Source organism: Struthio camelus, chromosome 17 (assembly GCF_040807025.1).
Source record: "Struthio camelus isolate bStrCam1 chromosome 17, bStrCam1.hap1, whole genome shotgun sequence".
NCBI classification, from domain to species: domain Eukaryota; kingdom Metazoa; phylum Chordata; class Aves; order Struthioniformes; family Struthionidae; genus Struthio; species Struthio camelus.
In genome coordinates, this window is record NC_090958.1 from 8,387,110 (window position 1) to 8,413,156 (window position 26,047).

At 41.0% G+C, this 26,047-nt stretch overlaps 2 protein-coding genes across 22 annotated transcripts in view; one reads left to right on the top strand and one right to left on the bottom strand.

Annotated features, from left to right (window-relative positions):
• The window catches only part of PRR14L (proline rich 14 like), a 22,394-nt gene extending 3,921 nt beyond the window's left edge, over positions 1 to 18,473 (bottom strand). For all 3 annotated transcript variants that reach the window (XR_011135150.1, XR_011135149.1, XM_068911374.1), the window contains exons 1-8: positions 18,387 to 18,473; positions 16,607 to 17,119; positions 14,033 to 14,114; positions 6,505 to 12,421; positions 2,851 to 2,919; positions 2,057 to 2,225; positions 1,552 to 1,658; positions 498 to 569 (exon numbers count right to left, since the gene is read on the bottom strand). Coding sequence is in view for 1 of the 3 variants with exons in the window: in XM_068911374.1 (XP_068767475.1) it covers positions 498 to 569; positions 1,552 to 1,658; positions 2,057 to 2,225; positions 2,851 to 2,919; positions 6,505 to 12,421; positions 14,033 to 14,114; positions 16,607 to 17,074 (6,884 nt within the window). In the remaining 2 variants the exon portion in view is untranslated. The remainder of the gene's footprint in view (positions 1 to 497; positions 570 to 1,551; positions 1,659 to 2,056; positions 2,226 to 2,850; positions 2,920 to 6,504; positions 12,422 to 14,032; positions 14,115 to 16,606; positions 17,120 to 18,386) is intronic.
• Positions 18,474 to 18,676: 203 nt separating this feature from the next.
• Positions 18,677 to 26,047, top strand: part of DEPDC5 (DEP domain containing 5, GATOR1 subcomplex subunit) — a 50,259-nt gene continuing 42,888 nt past the window's right edge. For 16 of the 19 annotated variants that reach the window (XM_068911795.1, XM_068911793.1, XM_068911801.1 and 13 more), the window contains exons 1-9: positions 19,118 to 19,249; positions 20,006 to 20,185; positions 20,961 to 21,048; positions 21,777 to 21,823; positions 22,315 to 22,400; positions 23,202 to 23,285; positions 23,988 to 24,037; positions 24,734 to 24,803; positions 25,554 to 25,632. In XM_068911795.1, the coding sequence (XP_068767896.1) occupies positions 20,128 to 20,185; positions 20,961 to 21,048; positions 21,777 to 21,823; positions 22,315 to 22,400; positions 23,202 to 23,285; positions 23,988 to 24,037; positions 24,734 to 24,803; positions 25,554 to 25,632 (562 nt within the window). In that variant the 5' untranslated portion in view covers positions 19,118 to 19,249; positions 20,006 to 20,127. Of the gene's footprint in view, positions 18,815 to 19,117; positions 19,250 to 20,005; positions 20,186 to 20,960; positions 21,049 to 21,776; positions 21,824 to 22,314; positions 22,401 to 23,201; positions 23,286 to 23,987; positions 24,038 to 24,733; positions 24,804 to 25,553; positions 25,633 to 26,047 lie in introns of those variants that run through there. The other 3 variants (XM_068911798.1, XM_068911800.1, XM_068911807.1) reach the window with 1 other exon arrangement.

Genomic DNA, 26,047 nt, shown 5'->3' on the forward strand with positions numbered 1-26,047 from the left:
AGACATTTGGGTTGAATCTCTTTGTGTCCATATTTCAGTACATTTCAATTGTATATATTTAGTATAGAAGAAACATTTGTACCTGGACTTTTCTTTTAAACATTATATATATCAAAAAGTAAAATCAAGTAGCAATCTTGATACTCATGCAATATATACTTCATTGCAGGCAGTTACTTTTGTGATTTTTAGAATATTTAGTTGCCTTTGAATTTATAAAAAGTGGACATAAATAAAAATATTTGGATGGACACTGGAATGAATGAGTAGATGAAAAAAATACACAAACCTAAACAACTGAAAATTCTTAGTTCATGTTCTGCTTCACTGCTTTCTATTCAAATACTAATTCCCTTGAATTAATTTTTCCTACCCCTTTGAACCAGGACAATTTTGTTAAGTTTATCTCCCCCTTAGATTCCAGATACCCTTAGTCTCCTATCTCTGCCTAATTAAGTTACATAGATCTTCAGTTCTCATTAGTAAGCAGAACCAACCTGGCTGGAGGAGGGGACTTATAGTTCTTGTTTGTGTAAATTTCTTCTAAACTAAATTCTTTCTTCTTAAGCCTGAAAAAGTAATGAACAAAGCAGTCAAGAAAGAATAATTTCAAAACCATCTCCCTTCACAAGAAACAGATTTACCAGATACATGTAGTTTGCTGTCTGTCCTTAAACACTAAGTAATTAAGCTTTAATTTAAAAGACAGATTTAGACTCTAATTGGGGCTAGAGAGGAATGAAAAAATTAGGTCATAAGCATCATTCAAAGAGTGCTTGAAAAGGTCCGAGTCAAGACTTGCCATTTCTGCAGAGATCAATGCTCCTCTAGCGTTCTACAATGTTTGAAATAATGATGCTCAAAATTAACATTTCTCTCAAGACTGATTTTAAATGTTAGTTACTGACACTTAAAAATTATCAGGCTGATCTGTGAAGAAATGCATTGCTTTGTCTGAAGCAAGAACTGAAGTGAAAAAAATACCGGATGATTGTCTGCATTGGAAATAAATATCTAGCGTTGTGACTACCCACATTTATACTGAACCAATATTTTCCTAAGATCATATTCCACAAGCAATTAGGGACCATGAAGAACTCCAATATCATTTGCATCAGCAGAACTTCCTGACAGGTCACTTCATCTTTCTGTGCAGTGTAGGAAGACTAAAATTTCAATGTACATTTATCTATTTGAACTCAACAAGAACTGCTCCGTCTTTCTGCTTCTTTAGAAAATCATTCCACTGCAGCATAATGTTTCATGTTTGCGTAAAAACTAGTCAGTAATTCAAATCCAACAGTCCTTTACCTATCCTTTCTCATTTGAAAAAATTATGTTCAAAGACCTATGTCTTTCTCCAGTCTTTTATACAGTTGTAACAGCTAGGTCTCAATCTTTCCTTATAAAGGAAGCAAGCATGAGGCATTGCTCAACTAGGAGTGTACAAAATAGTGGTTTTAAGAGAATCATTTACTGGAATGATGACATTAGTCCACTGGACACAAACAGCAGAAGCCACTAGCAGTCCATTTAAAAGATACTGCTCACCTTTTTGGTCTGGGTAGTCCCATAGGAGTAAGGTTAGGGTCTGGCTTAGGAACAGTTTTCCTGATTCGGATCTGGGAGACTTTCTTTGGCCTCTTTTCTGGCTCAGTCTTAAAAAATAAAAAATAAAAATAAAAAAAAAGTGAAAGATGCTTAAATGAAGGAAGTAATTACCCTGCTAGTCAGCAGAATTCCATTTTATCTAGAGAATACATTAACCTATACGAGAAACTTTCCCTATTCCTCTGTTTTGCCACCTTCTCTTTCTGCTTCAGCCAAAGAAAGGAGCAGCACTGACTAGGACTAGGATCGTGTTCTCTCTCCTGGTCTTTAACATTAACTAGCTATGTTGCCTCAGCAGCAACTTCAGGTCTTGTCATCTTGGGGAACAAGAGCCTGCGATATCTAAAAGCAGTAACAACTATCGTTCACAATACAATAATCCTGCTGGATAGGTAGTCTGACTGCTTGTTTCCACTATGGTAGACAAAAAACCCTATGAACTCACTTTTTTCAGTTCTGTGTCATCTTGGGATCTAAGACAGGCTGGAACAGAAGCATCAGCTTCATCAAAGGCAGGGACCTGGAGTTCAGGTGATGAAAGCCTGAGTGGAGATGAAGATGATTCTGGAAGCGAGCAAGACTTTGGTAACGAAAGAGGGAACGAAGGTTCCAAACTGTAATAGAGGGAAAAGGGAAAAAACATAGATTCATATCCAATTTATGCTGCAGCAGCACTTCATGCTCTCAGGTAGTGTTCCTAAATTGCAGCATGGGCACAAAAGCAATGCAGTTCATGGAAAAAGTGTTCATTTAGGCAATTTCTAATACCTGCATACAGCCTAGAACTGCTCCAGCCCTCACTGATACAAACTAAATTGCCAGTACATCTGAACTTCTAATTTTAAAACCACTCTTTTCTTTTCCATATAGTTAAACAATTTACAGCTCTATATGGTAATACTGTCAGAAAGCGAGTAGTCCTCCTTTTCTACCAGCAAATTTCTTTGACAGAGCTGTTAATTTAGTACTTTTTGTTCACAGATAAATTTTAAAGATAGCTTTTATATCTGCCATTGCAACACAGAAAAAGAACAGAAAGAAGTGTTAGTGCTTGATGTCCAGCTACTTAAACAGAAATAATAGATATCTACTTAGTTTAATTCACCAAAACTTTATCACAAAACTACTCTTAAGTGAACTGCCAAAAACTGAGAGCCAGAATGACACACACAATGTCTCTTTTTGAGAAAGCTTAAGATCCCACTGCTCAGAATAAATATCAAAGGCCAAGAGACTCACCATATCTCATGACCTGCTGTCTGTAGAGCTTCTGTACTCTGAACAGGTAAGTGCGGTAACATGGCATAGCTGGTTTAAAAGGAGAATGAAGAAAAACAAAACAAACCCAAAAAGACAGAAGTTAGATCTACATCACTAAAAAAAAAAAAAAAAAAAGGAGATATTTCTTAGTATAAACTATATAAACTGTAACCTAAGACAAAGAGATGCTAATATCAGGAATGGGAAGGAGAAGAAAGACTAAAATCATACAAGATCAAGCCACATCTGCCCTTTAGTCTCCTAATAACCAAATTTCACTGACAGCTTGTTAAGGAAATACTTGTACTTTCACTTTAAAATGGTAGTAATAAGAAAAGAAAGTAAGAATCCAGAAAGAGAGGGGGACACTATTAGTCTGAAAATCAGACTTTGTTTGAAATAATTCCAGAGTCTTTATTCAAAAGCCCAATTTTTTAAAGTTAATTTTTAAAGTAACCAAAAACCTTGAAGGATTTAGCTGCTAAACAGAAAGTAGTGCGGTGGCAAAAGTAACAAGTATGAGGAAGATTTCCATAGGATTAACTCGACATCATCTCTAACTCCTATAATCTTATTGGAATACTCTTAATTGATGAGAATAACCAAAGGCCTTTCCATAATGGCTGATAATTACCATAATTCTGTGGAATAAAATATAGCATGGCAGCTCTGGGGGGGGGGGGGGGGGGTCCTTTGGGTCCTTTAAGCTTAAGCTTTTTTTTTTTTTTTTTTTAAAAACACATGCTACTAGCAGCAAGAAAAATGAGTCAGTTGGGACTGCTTTTAGTACACTGAACAGCAAATCTTGTACTTGCTGCTCTCCTAAACTAACAGCTAAATGTACTTCACTCTTCTAAAGCAAAGAAGTTACAGCCAGATTGGAATGCTACAAAATAAATGAAAACCAACCATGCTGACAGCACAGTTAAGACAGTATATAAGGAGGTCAGAAAGATAAATTTCTCATGTTTGTCCTTTAGCATCAGAATTATAATGTTTCTTTTCTCTCAACGTTCCAGCTACTAGCCCAATAGTACTGGAATCTGCATCAATAGTGCATCAGAGTCCACCTTGCTGGAGGCAGAGCTTTCTGTTTTATGCAGTAAGAAGAAATTACAGGAGGAGAAAACAAAACTACTTTGGAAATGTGAATCAAAAAAAGCATTAATTAGAAAAACAGATTTCACTTCAAGAAGCCTTATTACTGGCAGCAGAAGCAACCGCAGAAGATTTTTAGGCAGAACGACTCCAGTTCTTTGTTTTCCTGTTTATTTCAAACACTAGTGGTGAATTAAGACATTTAAAGAGGACAAGCTGTCTTCCCGAAGAAAACGGCCTGCAGACAAGCCACTTTTTAATAGTGACACTTTTCTGAAAGACAGAGAAAACTGTTTCTGATTTTCAACCATCTTAAAACAGGCAAAGATTTTTATCATACTAGAAGGAAGATGCTTATGTACTGCACCAAACATATTTCTTATATTCTTATATTTCTACATCAAACATTTCTTTCATAAAAGTTTTTTTTTTTCTGAGTACATATAAATTTAAAAGAGATTTACTAAATTATCCTTCTGTTGCCATTCCTGGACTACACCTTTAGAAAAAGCAGAATTATTAGTTGATGAAACAGGCTATGAAATTTCAACAGAATGGAATCCACAATGGTGTTACATACTTAAAAGGTTAGGTCTTTTGTTTAGCATTTTTTTAAATAACTGAATCCTTCAATATTAATTTTGTTTGGTTATTTTAGGAATAGAATTTACGTGCTGCTTTAAACTTCTGCCAACAGTATTCTCGTCAACTGTCACTGCATGCTGCAGTAGCTTCACTTTAAAGAAAATTCTTCTGCCCCACTCAGAATTAAGTCTACATCAACTATATGTGTGTATATTTATTTATTTTAAGAAGGGTATTTATTTTAAAGGGTATTTGAGAAAAAAGCAACAGAGTTTTAGGCTATGTTAACTTTGGGTATTTTTCACTAGAAGCGATGAGGCTTGACTTGGCTTCTCTCCCTCTTGGAAAAAGATTATTCATAGCAAAACATTTGGTTTTCAAATTACCCTTTAGGTCAAGGGATTAAATCCTCTTATACTTGAGCTAACTGGATATGCTGTGACAAGCTGCACAGGAGTCTCTAGACTTAAGTTTGGGAGGAAATGCCAGCATAAGACAGCTCCAGTCCAAGGATAACATGCCTCAACAATTCAAAATAATGTATGTACCCCATACATAGAAGTAAGTTTTAAAAGGTAAGGGTTTTGTTTTTATTTTAAAGAATGGCAGCAATACCTTATTTTAAACCTAATGCTCAAGCTGTAGTCTACTAGTATGATTACTTCCAGAGTACTAATCTGTACACCACAAAGTTCAGCTTGAAATATCGTCTCACATACAGCAGAAAAGAATGCAGGTCCAACAGAGTACACTGCAAAGCTGTCTCCATGGACCATTATTCAACTTCATTCTTTCAGTGCAAAGAACTTCCAGAATGGAGTAGTTCTTTCATAAGCCTTCAGACGACAATAGAATTTAAATTAGCAGGCTAATTACTTAAATTAGTAGCTAAATTCTCCATTCCCACAAAGCAAAACAGCATTATTTATCTGGCAAGTTTTCTGCTTATACATATGTCAAACTAGGACATAGATAAGCCAATTCAGCAATCCTCTAGAGATCACAATATTAGATAAAAGAGTTAATCAAATGGACTTTTCTATGGTACTCATGAGCTTATCCTCTGTTCAGGAATGTCAAGACTGCAAAGTTGGGCACTGAACTGCCCCACATCACAGGTAGTAGAACTGAGGCACAGGGGGCAAAATCTTTCTCAAGGGCATGCAAAAATTCTCTAACAGAGCTAAGAACCTCTTCTCTCATTCTGTTTCTTTGCAAAAAGATCTTCCTCTCAAACACAGATAACAAAGATAAATTAAATATGCAAAGTAGACTTCACTCCTCTTCCCACTGGTATCGAGAATGACAGACACACCAAAATTCATTACCAACCTGAAATGGAGCTACGTTTACTTGTGCCAACAACGTATCTGGCAAACGCGATCAAATGGCACAACACATATAAAGAGGTTACAATTAGCACAGAACAGTCATAGAACACAATTCAAAATTTAACGATGTCCCCCCAATTAGGATTCTTCCTAAATTGATATCGAGCATTTTACAGTAGTTCAAGTGGCACTTGTGGCTCAGACCTCTGAAAAAAAACTTTCCTACCTCAGAAATCCAGTTGTTCTGCAGTCACTCTGAATAGACCTAAAGAAGTAGCTCACCTTTCTGCATTATATATTCTGATGCATGGTGTGTATATTTTGCAACGGAGAAGAAAATAGAGTTAGCAATTCTGCCAAAAGAGGATAGTATTAAAGAAGCCAATGCAAATCTATTTAAATTCAGCTAACAGACTGTTCCATAGGGAGGAATCTTCCATGGTGAGCCATTTTTGGAGCAGAGTGCGCAGATTTGGAACAGGGAAAACTGACCCTCCAGTGCAAACTCCAATTACCCTCTCCCTCCCAAAAAGGAGCAAGTATGTACTGTATATATACACATATATATGAGAACATACATACATATATATTTTCTCAGAAAGAAGTTGATGGGTTTTACCTGTTCTCGATGCCCACACTTGGTTGCCACTTGCAGTGATTGGAATGGAGAAGAGTGATTTCGGAGGGACAGGCAGAAGGACCATGCTGACTCCACATGGATAGTGCCCTGCCCAGTGAGTATGGCAATGAGGAGAAGAGGTCATCTGATACAGAAGTTGCACACCTTAGCCCTTTCAAACCCTGTGTGAATTGTGACATAAATAGTCTCTGGATGGTAGGAATACGACTGGTTAAGTTTCTTCTTCTTGTCCAAATCCTGTAACATCCAGGGGAAGAAAGTGCTAACACTGTGTGAAGGCCAAGCATAGAGTAACTTTCTCTTCTTTCAGCTATGGCATTTCTTCCATGGTCAGGATGACGGGCAGCCGCCCCTGGAGTCATTAAAGAGCAAGAAGAATGCAGCTCATTATCTACACTGGAATCTTCCTTGGAAGCTGTTGTACCTGAACAGCTCTGAGATAGGAGAAAAGAGAAGGTCCACTCTGAAGGCGGTTCTGGCATTTCTCCCCAAACCCGTCTGTGATGTACAGAGCACTGGGACGTAATCCCTGTGAGCTCTGTCATAGAACTGGAGTCCAATTTTATTTGAAAAGAAATTGGGAACACGGGGGTATCCAAGAGTGAGGACGGAGTCTTGTGGCTCAAGTCTAAAACAGGTATTTTGGTAGATTCTACAGGATAAAGTGCCAAGGGCTGAAAGCTGAACATCTTGGTGCACCAGCTGTCAGCCCAGTGGGAGTGTAAGTTCCTGTTAATGCAGGAAAAAGCTTCCAATAGATTTTTAGCTCTACGTTGGCTGCACCTCTCAGCCACTGGAAGAATTTCAGAAGAATATGGCAGAGACTTTAATTTATGGATGCTTTTGGCGGGTGCCAGTAGCGTATTGGCCATTGCAGACAGCTTGCTTAACAGTGCTGGTTCTTTGGTACGTTTTCTAAATTTCAAGCTGTTCAACAAACTGCACCTCTTGGCCCTCTGCCTTGGCATATGCACCAATCTCTTGGCTATTTCCTTTTCCATTATTGGTGGTTTATATGCAAAGTACAAAGAATTGAGGGGCACGTTTTCCTGCTTACAGAATGTTTCTGAGGAAGTCTTCAAAGTTGAACTTCTAATTTTGTTGCTTTTTCTAACACTTTTTGGTTGATCTGATGTGGGAACTTTTTTGCATGCCCTTCCAGGCTGTTTTTTTAATGGAGGAAGTCCTCTTAGTTTATTTGTCATTCCAAAGGCACCATGGATTTCATCATATGCAGTCTGTGGTTGTAGATGGTAAGCACAAATTAAAGGAGTACCATCCTCTGACAGTTTAATGCAGGACTCTAAATTAAGGCTCAGGTTTTCTGTTTCTGAATCCCGAGTCTTCAAAAACTGTGAACTAATAACATCTGTGGTAATCTTTGGCCTTTTGACTTCTTGTAAAGTGCTACATAGTTTATTTTTACTGTTTCTAACAGCAAAAACCTTCTCTGAAGGACCTTCAAACTTTGCATTTCTTGAAGTCACCAACTCATTTGAAGAGCTGCACAGAAGTTGCAATTTGTACAACGTGCTTGGTTGCAGTGCAGTTTTTGCTTTTGCTTGGTAATTTGACTTCTGTTCTTGCTGTGCCTTGTCTGACAGATGTACTTCCATCTCCTCATACATTTTCTTTCGTTTCAGTGCCTGACATTTCTTTATTTGATCAGTTTTCTCTGAATCTAAAGCTTCATTATCTTTGCAAATTGAATGAGTTGGTGTAGTGTCTTGGCCTTCTCTGATCTCCTTTATATTATCTTTGCTCCGTGCATTTAAGTTGTAAGGCACACATACTTCCCTGCAAACAACACAATTTGGGGACAATTCTTTGCAACTACTTGACAGTATACTCCTATATGGATAAAATGCAGGTATTGCATTATACTGGATTTCTGATGAAGTTTTTGTGTCAGATAAAACTTCAGCTTGACAACCATCTATAGTTTCTAAAAGTAGATTGATACCTGCTGAGTTTGTGGGCTTTGTAACATTTTTTCTTTTTTTTGGAAGATTATTTAAGTTAGATCCTGACATTTCTTCTAAAACCTTTTCATAATTCTCAGCGCTGAGAGGGTCTGTTTTGCTACCAGACTGTTTTGAATCTTCTAATAAGAACTGTAGAGAATCTCCTCCATCAAGAGTAGGATATAGTGGCAACCTTTTTCCAGGGGCTACTTCTCTCTCCATCTTGTCTTCTACACAAGCATTCTTAAACTTCTCTCCATAGTCAGTATTTTCTGGTAATGTCACATCCATGTCTTTTAGAGTTAGCTCACTATCCCCCTCATCTGTAGGCCCTTCTTTGCTGTGTGCACAAACTCTGGAGCTTTTTACATCTTTCAGAAAGCTAGTGGCTTTTCCATTCTCTGAAGAGGGACTCTCAGTGTTGCTGGCTTTTCTCTTAACAGACGTTGTTATAGAAAGAGGTTTTGTCACTGAAGAATCTTTTCTAAAAACGTACGCGGAACGTACGTCATGCTCGTCTATTTGTGTATACTCAGATAACATATACAACTTTTCTTTCTGAGGCAGAGAGACTCCCAAGTTCACAGCTGCCTGCGTTTCCAACTCCACATGAGTCTCAGTAAAAGCTTCTTGGATCTCAAACTTCCTGGGCTGGGGTGGATGTATATCCTTTTGAACATCAGTTTCTTTATCAGGCTCAAACATTAACTGCAGGTGAGAGTTACCTAACATGGGTTTTATTCTAAGACTTGTTTTGTTTTCCATCTCTGAAAACAAATTCTTACTTTCTGGCTCATCTGACAGACTCCCATGGATCAATGTGGAGTTGGGCAAAGATGGGGCAATAGCTGCATTTTCTTGGTCCCCCACCAAACACTCCATCTTTGACAAAGTTTTCTGCGCTGTGTTTTCTGCAAATACTAGCAGCTCTCCATTCTCCTTTGCACAACTGATAGAGCAAGTGTGTTGTGAGCAATGTTTTTTGCTATCAGAAAAGCCTTCTGCAGAAGTTCCTTTATCTTCTCTTCCATATTCTTTCTTGGGTTCTTTTAATTCTATTGTTTCTTCCTCAGTTAGATCACTGACAAAGTGCACGTATCCTGAAAGGTCAGCATTTCCCACACGATTTAAAGAATCAAAATCCACTGTGTTATCCTTTACGGTTCCTTGAACACTGTCTTCTCTTACACATTTATGAACTAATGGAGCCAGGCTGCCACCTTTTTTTAATAGTATCTCTTCACCTTGGTTAGAGCCAATCGATATTTTAGTTTCCTCTGTAGAAGTACGTACAGTTTGTAAACCAGTGTTTGACTGTTTTTTTAAGCTTCGTAAGGGCTGAGTCTCAAAAATTTCATCTGCCAGCTCAACTTTATTTTGCTTGCTGCCTGGAACCAGTCCAACTAACTTACTTTGACATGCAAGAAACTGATTTTCAGTTGGATAAATGGTCTTTTCTGGTTGACCAGCATGTGGTCTTTGGATATTCAAGTTGTCAAATAACTGACTTGAATCACAGATTGAGGCACTGTACTCAGAGAGATTAGCTGTGAGTGATGACTCTTTCTCCTCATACGTGTCTAGTTCTCTCTTCTTCAGGCCTGATGGAGAGTTGCAAAATCCAAAATTATGAACACATTGGTTTTTGATCGAATATCTGACTAACAGCTGTTCACTAGACTCATTTCTCTGATTGCTTTCAGAGAAAGCATCTGGAAAATCCACAGTTCTTATTTTATCAAATTTAGCTATCTGGAGAGCATATGTGCTAATTTGTTCTTGTGCCTCATCTCTGTCACAAATAATTTCATTGCCATCTGTTACTTTATCAAGATCAAACTGTTTCAGACTTTCAAAATCTGTATTTTTATTTGATATCTCATCTCTTAACAAGGTAGTAGTGGTCTTCTCTGCAGTAGAAGCTGAGCAAAACACGTTTTTTGCTATGGAAGTATCATTTATGACCTGCAGAGCTACACTTCCATTACCCCAATCACCTTCAGAAGGAACAGATCTACCTGCTGAAGGGAAGTGTTTTTCAGCAAAGATGATTGCTCTTTTACTATTATATCCAGCTGAATCTTCTCCTTCCAAATTATCACTTTCTCCAGTCTTCATTTCAACCTCACCCTTAAACGAATGACTGTTTGGGAGATCATCATCTACACGTGTATTCTCTGATAAAATACAGGAAGTACTGGCAGCTGTACACTGGTCTTTTATACTCTGATCATTACAATTCCATGTGTCACTCTCTTCATTTTCTGAATCAGTGACTGCGCTGTCTATATTCCCCTGTAAAGACGTTGTGTTCTTTTGGGAAACTTTGCTTGTCCTACTAGGGGTATCAGAAGTCCTAAGATTTACTGAAGGCTTGAATTTGTCTTTTGGAAGCACAAGTTCAGTGACTTGTTCCTCCGCTGCTCCAGAAGCACCAACTGATTCTTTTCCAGATAGATTATCCTGAGCCTTGTCTCTGCTTGAAACTTCATTAGCAGTACAAGGAGTAAGTTCATTATCATGAAGTACTCTTGATTTTTGTGCAACGGGAGGTAGTTTTATATTTAGTGCATAAACCAAATTAGTTTCTCTGCCAATGGATAAACTGTCATTACTATTGGCTTCTGTAGCTTCAACTAAATTGCCAGCCAACTCTTCTGATGTTCTATTACTCCCAGATTCCTTTTCAAGCAGCTGTAACACAGGTGAACCTTTCTCTAACTTGGTACTGAGTTCCAGACAGCCATGGTTACTGGGAGAAGTAGTGTTTTTATTGCAGGTATTATAAAAGCATACATATGTCTGCTCAGTTTCAGGGGGAACAATGTTTTCTGTTTCTATCAATAGACTATTTTCTGCAGTATCATCCTTGCGCAGATCACTGACAGCTAACTGCCATTGGTCCTTTTTCCACTTACCAACTTCTGATGGGACCCTTTTTAATTTTTCTTTTGAGAAGTCCTCAGGAGATGAAGCAACAGAACTAAAAACTGAAGAATTACAATGCTCAGAATTAACGTTTTCTTGAGCTTCAGGCCAGCTGTCTTCAATGTTATCTCTCATAGCAATTTTTCTCTGGGTTTCAGTAGCGTCTTCAAATTCAGAGCTGTATGAATTATCTACATTATCATTTACTTCTCTATGATCAGATTTATCCCTAGATAATTCTTCACTCCTTGACACTGAGAGCTGTTCTACCAGTATGCATTTGGAGGTCCGGTTCTCTAGAAACCCAGTTCCATGATCATGACAACTTTGACTTTCCATGTTTTCAGGAAGATGCTCTTCCTGGCTTTCACTGTTAATTCCACAGACTGCAGTACTGCTGCTTTCTAGCGGCGTATTTCTGAAGTCCAGGTAACGGGTGCCTTTCAGAGCAGAACATGAAACTTCAGAATTTTCTGTGGAGAGTGTGCCAGAACTCTGTATTGATGACAGCCTGTCAGGTTCATTATTAGGTACAGGAACAGTACTGAAGTCATGAGCACTGTTCTCTTCGTCCTGCTGATAGGTCTGGCAAATAGCAAGTGATGTATTGAATTCATCAACAGGATTCTCTCTGGGTAGCTTTTCTTCTCTAGTCTCCAAAATAGATACAACGTTACCTCCTGTTGTCAACGGCATGACAGTACGGGCTTTTGACTCATCATATTCATTTATTTCCTGTGAATGTTCCGTGGCCGATTCAACGTTCCTGATTGTATAAGGCTCTGAAAAAACTAACATGCTGGTTTGTGAAACCTCATCACTGGCCATGACTGTGCCTACATCTGGGCACTCATCGCTCTCAGGTGGAAGATCATTACTCACTCTGTCATTCCTGTATCCTGCTTTACTAAATATCCTAGTCCCATCAGCCTTCATACCTTGTGCTTCTTCAGCAGGCTTTGGCAGAGTTTCAGCTGTCACCTGAACATTTGCTGGGTTTTCTTCTGCACACAAAAAGTAAAGAAAGTCAGTACCATACTCTAAATTCAGAACACATTCAGCTTACTACATTCCTTTTAGCACTATATAGAACATTGTGTATAGAAAAGTTTTGATAATCAACACTAAATGAGAGTTGTTGCTAGCAACTATGCCACAATTTCAAAAAAACCCCAACCAACTGAACACTCTTCCCTCCTCCCAACACCCTCCTCCCCCCCAAAACCAAACCCATAAACAAACTACCAAAACCTTATGGTAACAAATGCAATACTTTTCAATACAGACATTCCTCATGATCACATCCCATACCCTGTATTTTTCAGATTCCTGTAATATTGGGCAAGGTGCAATACAGGTCCTGTGGCTCACTACATTTAGAGTCCTGTCTAAGATCATTATGCTTAGTTGGAACATCAAAGCTCAATGTAACTGGGTACTTTGAGTTATCTGTTCTATCCTAGAAATATAGCTGTGAATTGAGCGGCCATTTCTCTCTCTTCTTCCTTGAGCGCACTCCAGTCAATAACTGATCCACAGGAAGACAATGAAGATCTCACCCTGTCCAAGCCATTATGGATATTACTAAACACCTCTGTAAAATCATGAAGAAGCTACTAAGTAAAAAATGACAGAACATTAAATAGAAGAGTTAGAGCAGAATGTCTTCATCGTCAAAACTTTAGTCATCGAGACTATAGAAGATCTTTTCTGTATTTTCAGCTAAGGATCAAGACCAGATGGCATGCCTTCAAGCAAGTAAGTACAAGCTTGATGTACTGTGGAAAGCTGAGGTTTTTTTCTGGTTTTGTTTTATGGTTCATTTCAGTAAACAGCAGTAAATACATATATCATGTGCCACTGGAATCATCATATGAGTACACTGATCAAATATTTTCAAAACGCTACCTTTGTTGAATAAGAAGCTTAGTAAGGTCTAACATGAGCTAAAAACGTAAACTAATCTAATATACCAAGCTATGAGAACTCGCCATCTTAATTTGCAAAAACTAAGCAATAAGAAGGTAAAATACAGTTGATAATTGATCCCAGTTAAAAAAAAAAAAAAAGTCAGTACATCATTTGCTCACTGTGCAGTAGAGCATGAGACAGAAGGAAAATAATCACTAGATGCAGATAAAGTGACCAACGCATTTGGAGCTAGAAGATCACAGATCATAACGAAATTAAGAACTAGTATTGCTGCCCTCTCCCTTTGAATGCTGCGTTTTCATTTTCTAAAACATTAGAAAATACACGAGTCCTACTTTTTCACACTTTATGATAAATGCTCTCACATAATCCAATTTTGAAAGATGAGGAAGCATAAAACATCTGCTATCAACAACAAGAACTTCTGCCCAGGGGTAAACAAGTCTTCCAGTGAAACAACTAAAACACATTTTGTTCGCAAAAGGTCTTTGGGAAAGTACACATACTGTCATGAAAAAGCAGAAAATTAACTTTTCATGTAGTTCTAACTATGCAGGACAATTGTTTCTACTGTAAAACAAAGAAAATGAGCTATCCAACAATCACTCATTAATTTTGACCAATGAAAGGGGATCTGGGAGAGAACCAGGGAGTAGATACAGATATACAACTAAAATGTGCACCTTTGTTCTTCAGAGATCCTGCTATTTCAGTGCAATAGATGCTTGAAAACTTCACCCCATGCTGACTTAAGTGAAGCTCCTCCTGAAACAAGACAGAAACACCAGTGAAGACGGATCAATTTTTCTGAAACTTTTCGCATGTTTCAGGAACTCTGCCTGCTCAAGTAGGTTAGTTCTGAACACCTATCAAGAAACCTCAGAACATACCAGCCCTTGGAGGGAGGGGGAAAAAGAACTAATTTGTATAAATAAGCCTGTTTTTAAGATTGATAATACAGGCAGCCTGGTCTTGAAAACAGTTCAAACAGGGCATTCTCTTTTCTTTCTGATCCTATCAATCACTAGCATCTCACCATGAGACAGGGATGCATCCAGAAAAGATCTGTATTTAGTGGCAGTGAAGTCTTGCCATGCAAGCAGCTAAGATTTACGTGGATTAAACAGAAAGCGCCCCAAATTTGAAACAGAAAAGTATTCCAGCCTACAAGTCTACCTCACCTCCCAAATCCTGTATATCTATCTCCTCAATTAAACCTCTCATGCAGAGGAAATAAAAAAGCAAAAGCCTACCTCCCTTACCGCATTTCCCATTCTGCCGTTTGAGTTTACACTGCTATTAATATAACTTCTAAGTTTTCTGGTTAGTTGGGCTACAGGAATGATACCTGAATTCTTATTATATTTCTAGAAGTGTTGAAGATGAATTAGAAGACAAGTTCAAGAAAAGGTATGTTATCAATGTATTTTCCTTAAATACACCTTTGGATTGTGTAGAATTGTGAACCTTTGAATAGCAACTGATTTCTCCTCTTACGTGGACAGAGAGATCAGGGATGAAACTGAAAAGTCACCTCCCAGACAGAGTATTTTCAAATTCATTCACTGCAAAGACTTCTTACTCATTCAGAAAGGAAGGGTTACAGAATGGCCTAGATACTTATTCTTCATATGTGTATTTAAAAGTTTTTACAGTTGTTAAAGATCCAGCGCTTACCGAATGGTTAACCCAGACTGACTGTGGTATTTGAGTTGGAAGTCTAGGTCACTCAGTCAAACAAAATTGTTGAGGTAGGGGTGGTGACAAAGTTGGAATAAGGGATCTTATCAGATGCTAAAACCTCTGATGAAAAGCATGCTCTTCACAATTTTTATTAGAACTTGCCTTTTACCATCTTTCCCTTGGCCTGTAAGAACCAGGAAGAGGTGACCTTGGTCTGCTCAGCAAAAAACTCCAAACTTCCTGCACATTTGAAATATGTGAATGCTCATCTTGGAATACTGAACAACTATGGAAAATTTAATGAATTCTGTTCTCACAGATTTACTAGTAAATCAAATAGGTAACAAATTCCAGAGTTACAAAGGCAAACTATTTTAGCTCTTACCTCCAGTAATAACTGTAAAATATGCATCTTATCCAGATATTACCTAGCTGATGTATGTTTGGTCACAACACTTTTTTCTCTCCCATCTCCTTTTTGTGACAAATCTTTACAAACTAAACAGAACTGATCAAAGAGTCACTAAAATTTCATATACTGCTTTCCCTGCAAAGTAATCATACATACAGTTCTGTAACTTTTTGAGGCACTCATAAGTGAAATATTTTCTGATACCAGTAATCAAAACAACAACATTAAGGGAGACAAGGAAAATTTGTATTTTATCTAAGAAGTGTAAAGAAATGCCGCCTGCTGTACAAAATGCAAACCAACTGTTTACCCTATAAATTTGACCTTCAACCAAGCTTCCCCTGCACTTATTTCTTAGTGTTTCAAATTTTTTTGTTGCTCTAAAATGTGCAATTTTTAATAGAAAGTTTTGAGATTTTTCAGTTTTTAATAGACTATTCTTTGGCACATTTTTCCAATATAATATTAGTATACTATTAATACAGCCAGTCTACCTTTGCTCATATTTAACAAGTCTTTGCCAGAAATAACATTTTTATCATCAGTGTTTGCTAGAGGAAAAAGAAAACGACCATGTGAGCCTTATTATTTTGAGCCTTATTATTTTGAAAAAGGAAACCGACACCAATCTCCTGTCTAATTATAAATGAAAAATCTAAGCATGAAGAAGAATCTGTACTTTTAGATAAAAAGAAACCCTGAAACCCTAAATTGGAGCCCTTGTAGCACTGTAATACTACTACCAGACTAAAATAATAGTTATTTAATGATTCGTGCCTTTACTGGGGATGATATCTGTAGATTATGCTGTACCCATAGGAGATGCAAATTGGGCAAGGCAAGCTTTTTTAGATGTTTCTTTTCTCTACCTTTTTGGTCACCTGCCTCAGTTTTTCTTTGTATTGTAACATCCTGCCCAATACTGTTCCAATGGTATTTACAAAAGTGAAAAGAAAAGCCTGATGTTTTAAAATACTGTTGCTCTACCCAGTGATAAGTGAAAGTGATAGCTTTCACCGAACCCATGAAAATCAAAAGAATGACACATACGCCAGAAGACACAAATAAGAAACAGGAAACCACATGGGCAAAATCTTCTCCCTAGTCACTGTAACCCTAAGTTCAAAATATCATGCAGGGATCCATTTTTCTATTCTCTTACTTGTTTTGACCACCAACTTTCCTCAGGAGTTAAAGCACAGCATTCAGCAAGATACTCCTCAGCATCTTGTCCCTCTTTATCTTCTTTCTGGTATCCACCAGTAGAAGAGTCTAGTCTCCTAGAGTTTCTTTTTTTGTTTTCTTCATCCTCTTCAAGGTCTCCCGATTTTAGTAATTCTTCAGTAAGGGATTCTGCTAGCCCATGAGAAATCCCCTTGGGCATATCACTCAAATTCTCTGTTTTCTGAGACAAGTTTTCTACTCCAGAAGTCCTATGATGCTCAGATGGCAAACTGTCCCTGCATGCTAGCACAGCTGTTGGCACATCAGACTTTGCATCTAATCCAACATTAGGCTCCGATACAGCCATAAGTTCAGTGGAGATGCTGACTGGCAGTCCAGTGTACAATTCCTCTACTACAGCAGACATGGAAGAATCAAGGAGGGATTCCACCCCAGATGATAGCATCAGGGCAGTTGAAGACCTGTTATCCGAAGCTTTTCACAGTTTATCCTAAAAATAAACGCAATGTTAAATCAACATACATGGGAGTAATCTCTGCCTTAGAAGAAAAGCTTCATTCTTCCAGATGCAAACATGTGTGTTCAAGAAGGGTTTTTGCAAATACATTTGTAAGGGGAGCCGAAAAGCACTTGAGTATTTAAGCAAATATTTCAAGAACAAGAGAAGAGAGCGTGGACAAACATAGTCCTAAATCTTATTTTCACATTCAAACGTCTCCCAACAGATACAGCCTTATCTTATGGAGAAAACAGGCAACAGAGCGAATCTCTAGGGCGTACGTTAGACAACCTGTTCCCTAGCTACAGCATCTTTTATTTTCCTGTGATTTTCTTAAGCTTCTGATCTTTAAGAAGCTTTTCTTCCTACCTTTCCTAACTATAAGAAAACGCCTTATAAGACAAATCATCATACGCTGTGCCTTGTAGTTTGGCTCACGTAAACAAGGATGAAGGACGAGATCACGTTATTACTGATTTTCCACGCAACATAAGCATTGCTATCATCTTCAGCTCAGGTAAGCTCTTCAGTAGGTACCCTCCTCTTGTGACAGTGACAGTACAGACCACTGTGACCACAACACCGTGGAGGTGGCTTCGAACTCCAACCTGACGCAAACGCTGCGAGCGCGACCAACAATTCCTAAAGCCTTGCTTCAAAACACTGCTCTGAAAACACCGCGATACCAGTACTTTCGAAGTTTACAAACCTCTAACGGAGATACATGCGTAAGCGCTTTCAGAAGCATCGGTTACTCGGGCAAAACACGGTTTATAAAGACACAGGCTTATCAGCCAAGGGTTGCTCTCCCTGCTCTGCCCCCCAAAGCAGCCGGGGAGCGGGTTGGCGGGCGCTGGCCAGGCGCTACCGCCCTACAGGCGAGACACACACCCCTAGCAACCCGCCACCTCTCCCCCAACGCTGACCACTCCCGGACCAACGCCAGCTCTGAGGGCGACCACCGCCTCGGCGGCCCCCGCTCCCGCAGGCCCCTTTGTTCCGCGCCCTCCGCCCCGCGCCGCGCACCGCTCCCGGCGCCGCGCACCGCTCCCGCCGAGCCCGGGCACGGCGCAGCCGCCCGCTCCCGCCGCGCCGAGCCCGGCCCGGCCCGGCCCGCCGCCCCCGCCCGCGCACGGGAGGCCCCGGCGGCGCCCGCTACCCGCGCCCCGGCGGTGGCGGCGGCGGTGGTGGGGCCGAGCCGCGGAGCCTCCTCGACCCCCGAGGGGCCCCCGCGCCGCCCCGCGCCTCGCTCCGTTACCTCAGCGGGCAGCAGCCGCCGGCCCCGCTCCTGCCCGCGCCGCGCCGCCCTCCCGCCCCCTCCACCGCGCGCATCACTTCCTCATCCGGGCCCCGGCCCCGGCCCGGGCGGGCGCAGCTGCGGCCCCGCCCCGGACCGCGGGCTGCCGTTGCCCCGCCAGCGAGCCGCGTCGGGGCTGCGCGGCCGCGCGCAGGCGCCCTGAGCGTCCCCCCGCCCGCAGGTCCGAAGCCCGCTCGGCGCTGTGCTGGGCGTCACGTGGGGCGCGCGCGCGCGGCGGCCTCGCGGGCCCCGGATGCGGAAGCGGCGAGCGCTGCCTGAGGGGTCTCGTCGCGTCGCGTCGCGTCGCGTCGCGTCGCGGCGCCGCCGCCGCTGCCGCCGCAGCGCCCGGCCGCCGGCGGGGGACGCGGGAGCGGCGCCGGGAGCGGGAGGTCAGGGCCCTGCGCTCCTCCCCCGCTCCGCTCCGCTCCGCCGTGCCGTGGGGCTGCGCTGCGCTGCGCTGCTGCCCGCCCGGGGCTGCGGGTGAGCGGCCCCGGTGAGGGCGGCCCCGCCGGGCGGGCGCGGGCCGCGCTGCGCCTCGGGCCTGGCGCGCTCCGCTCGCCGGCCGCCGCCTCGGCGCCAGGGGTGACGCGCGGCGGATGGGCGTTTGTTTAAAACCCGCCGCAGAGCTCATTGTGAAGGTCTTGTAAAGCTTTGCTTTCACCAGCCTTAAACGTCTGTCCGTCCCGTCTCCCCCCCCCCCCCCCGGGGTCTTTTCAGCGCGCTGCTTGAACGGGCACCCGCAAAAGGGGATCTGCGAGCTTGGTGCCGTAACCTGCTTCAGGCCTCCGTTGCTCCTCTGATGCGCGCTGTGATTTGGGAAGCGGGTACGGTCATCGCAAGTGCGTGTTGTAACTAGAAGAGCTCGTATTTCAATTTAACAACGTGGCTGTAAGCGTTAGGAAGAGAACCTCTGTCCATGCTGATAATCTTCAGTTTTAGTACACTTCTAAAAAGAGTAAATGGCAAAAGTAAAGCTCCTCCATAGAGATAGTCTCCCTCTTTTAAATAAAGGGAGCAGGAAGAAAAACGCGGAGGGTGCGCGGAGGGGAAGTATTCGGTGCGATAGGCGTGCAGCGCCGGCGCGCCCGGCCCTCTGCTGGCCGCAGCCGCCTCTGGTGTGCGAGGTGGAGTCCCTTGTAGTCACCGTGCAGCGCAGTGACAAAAAGAGATGATCCCTCAGCTGCGGGCATAAGTTTGAGTATTGATCTTATGTCGTTAAAACATTAGATTCAGAAATTCATCCTCGAAGTAGACAAAATCCAGTTTTAGAGAGTGATGCTACCCCTTTGATGGGAGTGCTGGTAGAAGAGGGATCTTTGCTAAACTTTTACTCTGAAATTTATTAACCTCTGTGGCATGCCAGCCTTTCACGTGTGGTGTTCTTGCCTAAGTGAGTTCCCCTGGCAGTCCTGCTGACAGAACATCCTTCCTTCACGTAATCCCTGACTCTCTGAAAAATAATTCTTCACAGAAATGTTGTTCTTTCATAATAGCAGACATGTTCCCAGAGTATAAGGAATAATTTTGTAATAACAGGAGGCCTGTGGGGTTTTTTGTTCGTTTTTCCATTTACATATTAGGTCTGCAAGATGTCATCGACTGTTTTTACTCAAAGCAGCTGAACTGAGAAGCGCCTTGGTGCTGACAGAGCCCCCCACGGTGGGAGGGACCTTCTCTTTCCAGAGAAGAACTGGAATTCAAGATGAGAACCAACAAGGTGTACAAGCTCGTCATACATAAGAAGGGGTTTGGAGGCAGTGGTCAGTATCTTCTGGCTCATAACAGTGAGACCTGCACTTTCTTCCTTATTTGAAAGCAGTGACCTGCTTTGTTGATCTTTTTAACACAACAAGAAGAGTAGAACTTTAACGAGCAGTATTGCCAGCCAAAGTGTGGAAAGCTCTTTTCAGTAGCAAGATACAGCAGAACAAAATTTATGATTGCATCTGTAAAATAAAATGGCTTTATTCTACCTCTTCTGCTTTTGTTATGTCACTTTTCATCTGTTTTCTTCTTCTGACCTTGTATTTCAGCCACCCTTAATAAGGGTGACAGAGGTGTCTTGTTATTGCTGCATGTGGATGCATATAGGGTCAGATTTTGTGTTCCTGTGTACTAGGAACAATGTTTATTTGTTTGCTCCCTACTTCTGGGCTCCAAATCATAGCATGTTAACAAAGTTTTGCTAAGTAGATTCTCTAGCTATCTGCCTTCCTGCCAGTGCTCGCTAAATGGGAAATAATAAAAAAAAAAAAAAGAAAGACTCAGCTTGCCTAACTAAAGCAGGCTCTTTTGTTGAACAAATCTGCTGTGAATGTTCTGCGACTTGAAAGAAAAATTTTTGCCTGCAAGATTGGCCAGACTGAAGTGGCTGAATAGGGGCCCTATCATGTAGTGAATATAGTGTGCTGCTAATGTGTTAATCTGGGACTAGTATATTAATGTTGAGCAGGTTCGTGCGTACAAAAAATGTCTGTGTTCGATACATATTTGTTCATTGCAGGTTTCCTCATTCATTTATGTTTTGTCTTGTAGATGATGAACTGGTGGTGAATCCTAAAGTATTTCTTCAAATCAAGCTGGGCGATGTTGTGGAAATTGCGCATCCCAATGATGAATACAGGTGAATTCTCTTTGTGCTGTTACCAGTCAAGTGTGGTTAGGGAACTGAAAGGGCATGTTCGTGTGCGGTAGCCTCTAGACTGAGGGACTACTGGTTGCTTGATTTCATAACTTTGCTTCAGGAGGTTGTTACGTTTTTTCTTCCTGAAGAAGAGTAAAGAGGATAACTATAGCAAGAGGTCTTTCCCTAAAGTTTGTGGAGTTCTTTGTGTTTGATGCTAGTTTGCTGACTGTTTGTAGGGTAAGTAGCACCTGAATATGGAGAAATATACATCGTCTTTATCTTCTTGATAAAGCTGCTGTTACCTAATGATTGCTCTTCAGTTCTACAGTATCTCCTAGGCAAAACGAAAATTTCCTAATCTGGCTGCAAAAACGTAAACCTCCTTAAAAGAAAATGTTTATTTTGCAGCTTATGTCTGAAAAGTAGGAGTGTAGCTGTTTGATGATCTGAGAAGTTTGTGTGGCTTATCTTCCCTGTTAGAGCATCACATTTAGCTAAACGGTACCTTATAGTTATAATAGGTATAAAGAACAAGAAGGGGTGTCAGGCAGAGAGGATGATGTGTGATGTTTTTAGAAAATATTAATATAAAAGTTTGTTAATGTGGTATTGCAAATGCTTAGCTGATCGCGTGCTCAATTTTGCAAAATTGTTTTGAGAGAGTGATTTAGTCAGAGTAGATTTATGTTTCAACTTTTTTGCCTTTTTTCTTTTTTGTGTCCTAGCCCCCTGCTCCTGCAAGTGAAGTCACTTAAGGAAGATTTGCAGAAAGGTGAGCCTCTAGACTTACAATATGCATAGTAAGATCATAGACAAAGATTACGTGATTGGACTGTAGCAGTGATCGAGTAATGCCATATATTTTAACTTGGTGAGAAAAATCAATGCTTTGTCTGTTTAGGAGTGGAACAATTATTATTTTATCAGGAAGTGAATAGCCAATTTTAAATCAATTTTTGGCTGGGTAATGTGAGGTGCAATTTAAACAAAATTATTGGCTTTTTAGCCTTAAATTTTTTTTCTGCTCTCTCTGACTGACTGTTTGTCGTCTTCTTGCAGGAATAATTTCAGGCTAAAGTTTATCTCCCCTGCTTTGATTTTAACAAATCTTTATTTAGCAGTAGCTGAGAGATGCTGTTGTCTTTTGCTAAGGTCCTAAATGTTTCATGAGAACTTCACTGTAATGATTTGGCACTTTAAGCCACCTGGAAACTTTTGGGGGGATGTTCACTTCTCTGTTGTCTGTCCTTTCTTCTGTGGCAGAAACTATAAGCGTGGATCAGACTGTTGCACAGGTATTCCGACTGCGGCCGTACCAGGATGTCCATGTGAATGTCGTTGACCCAAAGGTATGTGGCTTTGTAACTTTGTTTCTGTCTGCCCCTTCATGTAGCTAATTTGGAGCCCTTTGGATTTCTGTCTACAGTGGTGTTGAATAAAGGCTTTTTTTGTTGTGGGTTTTTTTGTTTTTAGTTAAAAGGTTTTTAGTCGTCTTCTGTAAGAAAAAGAGCCTTGGGCAACTGCACTATTAGTTTTCATGTGTCTTTTTCTTCTGTCCCCATTGCCCCCTCTCCTTTCGAAGTCCATAGATCAGCTTCAACATACCTTGACAGAGATGTAGAAATCTCAAAGATAATTAGATTCCTGAAGTCTCAGGATAATCATGCAGAGGCAAGAGACTATGTAAGTGGCCCAGTCAAAAGAAAAGCCGTAGCATGAATTCACATATTTTGGTGCCAGACAACCTTTATAAGAGGCATCTTTTGTGAATGTCCCAACTATCAGAAGAGCTTCAGTCAAAGTGTGCATTCAATACGAGACAAAAATCCACAGGAAGCTAGGCTTCCTTTGTTTCATGAACAGTGGAAATCATTTGTTTTACTTGTGGTTCTGATCAGCACTGGGACTCATAGCACATAGTCATGAGGCTTTTTCTGATCACGTTATTCAACATCCTGCAGCTCGCATGGGTTCCAGGTATGCGTGCAGCTTTGACAGTTGTTCTGATGGGATTTCCTTTTTGTCTTGTGTCTGTTAGGATTATTGGTTTACTTTAGAATAGCAAGTAACATTTGGTCCTGACTAGAACAGATTGAAGGGTACTGCATTGGAAACAATGAGTAGAAGCTAAGCTTTCTTCCATTTCCCAGGAGGTGACCTTGGACTTGGTGGAGCTGACTTTCAAAGATCAGTACATCGGGCGTGGGGATATGTGGCGACTGAAGAAAAGTTTGGTACGTCCTCTGCTTGCCTTACTGTGTAGGGTGCAGGAGATTGTGTACCTTTTCCCTTGCTCACTGTAAAATAAAACAAGCTTTTTACAAAATACAGAAAACTGAGGAAGAGACAAATGTCAGCCGCTCCTGAGTAGCACACAGCCGCTTACTACATAAGTGGGACATCAAAGTGGGAGAAATGCATATTAGATATGTTACGGAAAGAATTATAGTCCTATCATTTCACACTCTGTGGCAACAACGTTCATTAGTCCCTCGGACATTGAAATCACTGTTGAGAGTTTTTTCCTTCGGTTCTGAATTTTACTAATTTACTACCTTTGGAAGGAATTGAATCTAAATGTTTTTCAGACAGAAGCACACTAAAGCAGCTGTTCTATGACAAAATCACTTACTAAGCAACTATTCAAAATTCTTTTTTTCTGCATCTCTGAAATGCAGTCTGTGGTTGCTCTGTGGCCAGTTCCCCAGGCAAATGATTATTTTATTACTGTTGTTCAGCTTGGCTCCTGTCTGTTACAAGACTATTTTCCATTGTCCCATCTGGAGGTTCGTAGGTTGAGAAGTTATTTGCAATTATGGTCAGCGGCCCTCGTGTTTTTTATGGCAGGAGTCTGGTATTCAAGTGTGTTTTTTTTTTGCAAATCAATCTACTTTGAGTGTGCTGTTCTTTTAACACCTAAAACTAATCTTTCTTAGGTCAGCACATGTGCTTATATCACCCAAAAAGTTGAATTTGCGGGTATCAGGTGAGTGCTTTATTATTCTGATTTGTTCCTAGATATAGAAAAATTACAGAGGAACAGAGAGATCTCTGACTTAACAGACAACTATAAAGAGAAATGCTCTAAACTTGTATATTTTTAGCATTTCCACCTGTCAGTGGAAATAATATATTGTGAGGAACACAATCTACTGCTGCTATTCCTCTGAGTGCTTACTATTACTTATGACTTCAGATCTGTGAGTCCGGACTATCCAATGTGAGACTCTTCTCTAAAAAATCCTCCACGTTTTTTCCTTCTCTTACTCTTTTACAAACTTCCGTCTGTACTGTGAGATGAGGGAAGAGTTTTACCTGATCTGAAGTAGAAGAAACCTGTGATAGGATAGGTGACCGTACTCATTGCCTCTGTGAATGCCAAATAATTTACCTTTCACCTCTTAGAGTATTTTGCCCTCCTAAAGCTTAATAGTATACAGAAGGGGGTTACTCTGGCTGCTGTTGAGATGACAAAGGGTCAAGGAGATATGTGGATGCAGCAGAAAACAGCTCTTTGACATCTTTTGGATTAAAGATCAGTTTTTATTCAAATACACTTATACTATCTCCAAGTCATCCTGGAATGCGGAGTTTGGCACATCCCTAATTTGCTCAAAGATTGATTTTTCTAATCTCCATATTCATTCTGGTTAGTAAATATTCTTCCCTGTTTTTCTTTCAGGGCACAAGCAGGTGAACTGTGGGTTAAGAGTGAGAAAGTCACTTGTGGCTACATCAGTGAGGACACGCGGGTAAGATTTTGGGTTAGTGGGGGAAAGGAAGTTTTTCCCTTTTTTTCCTTGCTAGGCCTCTTGTAATTCCCTCTTGTTTGCAGATTTGTGTGAATCGTTTGAATTGTCTGTGTTGTAAGGTAAAGAATGGTAACAAATTCAAGAGAATGAGTAATTGATACAGTTTCTCCCTTCCGCACTGCCAGCACTAGGAATTACTTCAGCGGTTGAAATGCCAACTCCCTAGAGAGGAAGTGCCCCATGACACAGGGGGCAGAGTATCGTATAAGTCCCTCTCTAGTTAACTTCTGCAATTTGGCCCCAGTTATGCGTTCTGTGGCAATGGCAATCAGTCACTTTGTTCCGTCTCTTTCCTGCTCCTTGTAGTATGCTGGCAGCAGTGTTAACGCCACTGTGTAGTGAACTGGAGATCAAAGAACTGGTCTGTCTTGGCAGGGGGGAACCCTTTTACTGCATTAGTTCTCAGCTGGATCAGTTCCCCGATCTATTTCGTTGTCCAATTCTTCATGCTAACAAAATGCAAGAGCTCAGCCTCAAGAGCTGAGAACGAGTGCTTAGGAGTTGGTGAGGCGGGACCAGGAACTGCGTAATCTGATAGTTCTGCCAAAAACATTGTTCCTTAAACTGTATCCCTGGAGACTGTTAGGGAAGCCGTTGCTTGGGATCTGAACAGTTTCTTCTAGTTAGTGTCCTTCTTATGCCTTTAGTGAATATACCTTGTTTTTAAAAAGATCTTTTGTTGCTCTCTAGGTGGTCTTCCGCTCCACTTCAGCTATGGTTTATATCTTTATCCAGATGAGCTGTGAAATGTGGGATTTTGATATCTATGGTACGTAGGTGTAACTGACTTGCTGCCTGGCTGCAAATGCAGATGGCGGCAAGCTTTTCTGTCACTAGTAGAAAACTGAAACGTCCTGCCTTTGGCCAAGGCATTGCTCTGTGAGCTGCGCTATGGTCCCCTCTTGGAATCTGGCTGGTAGTGCCAGGCCTTTACCTCTCCTGAGTATTCCATAGTTTTCTACTCTTACTGTAAGGCCTGGGTGCTATTATCTCGGTGACTACTTCAAGGGGGCGAGCTGGGCCATGAACCCTGGAAAAGGTTTTCCTGTGGATCTGTCTGTGTTGAGTGATGAGGGCAGGTGCAAGCCTGTGCGAATCCTGAAATTAGAAATGAATGGGAGCCCTGTGCAAAGAGATTTTTGATGTTTTACATCTCTCTCGACTTATGGTTTAGCCAGGAAGCA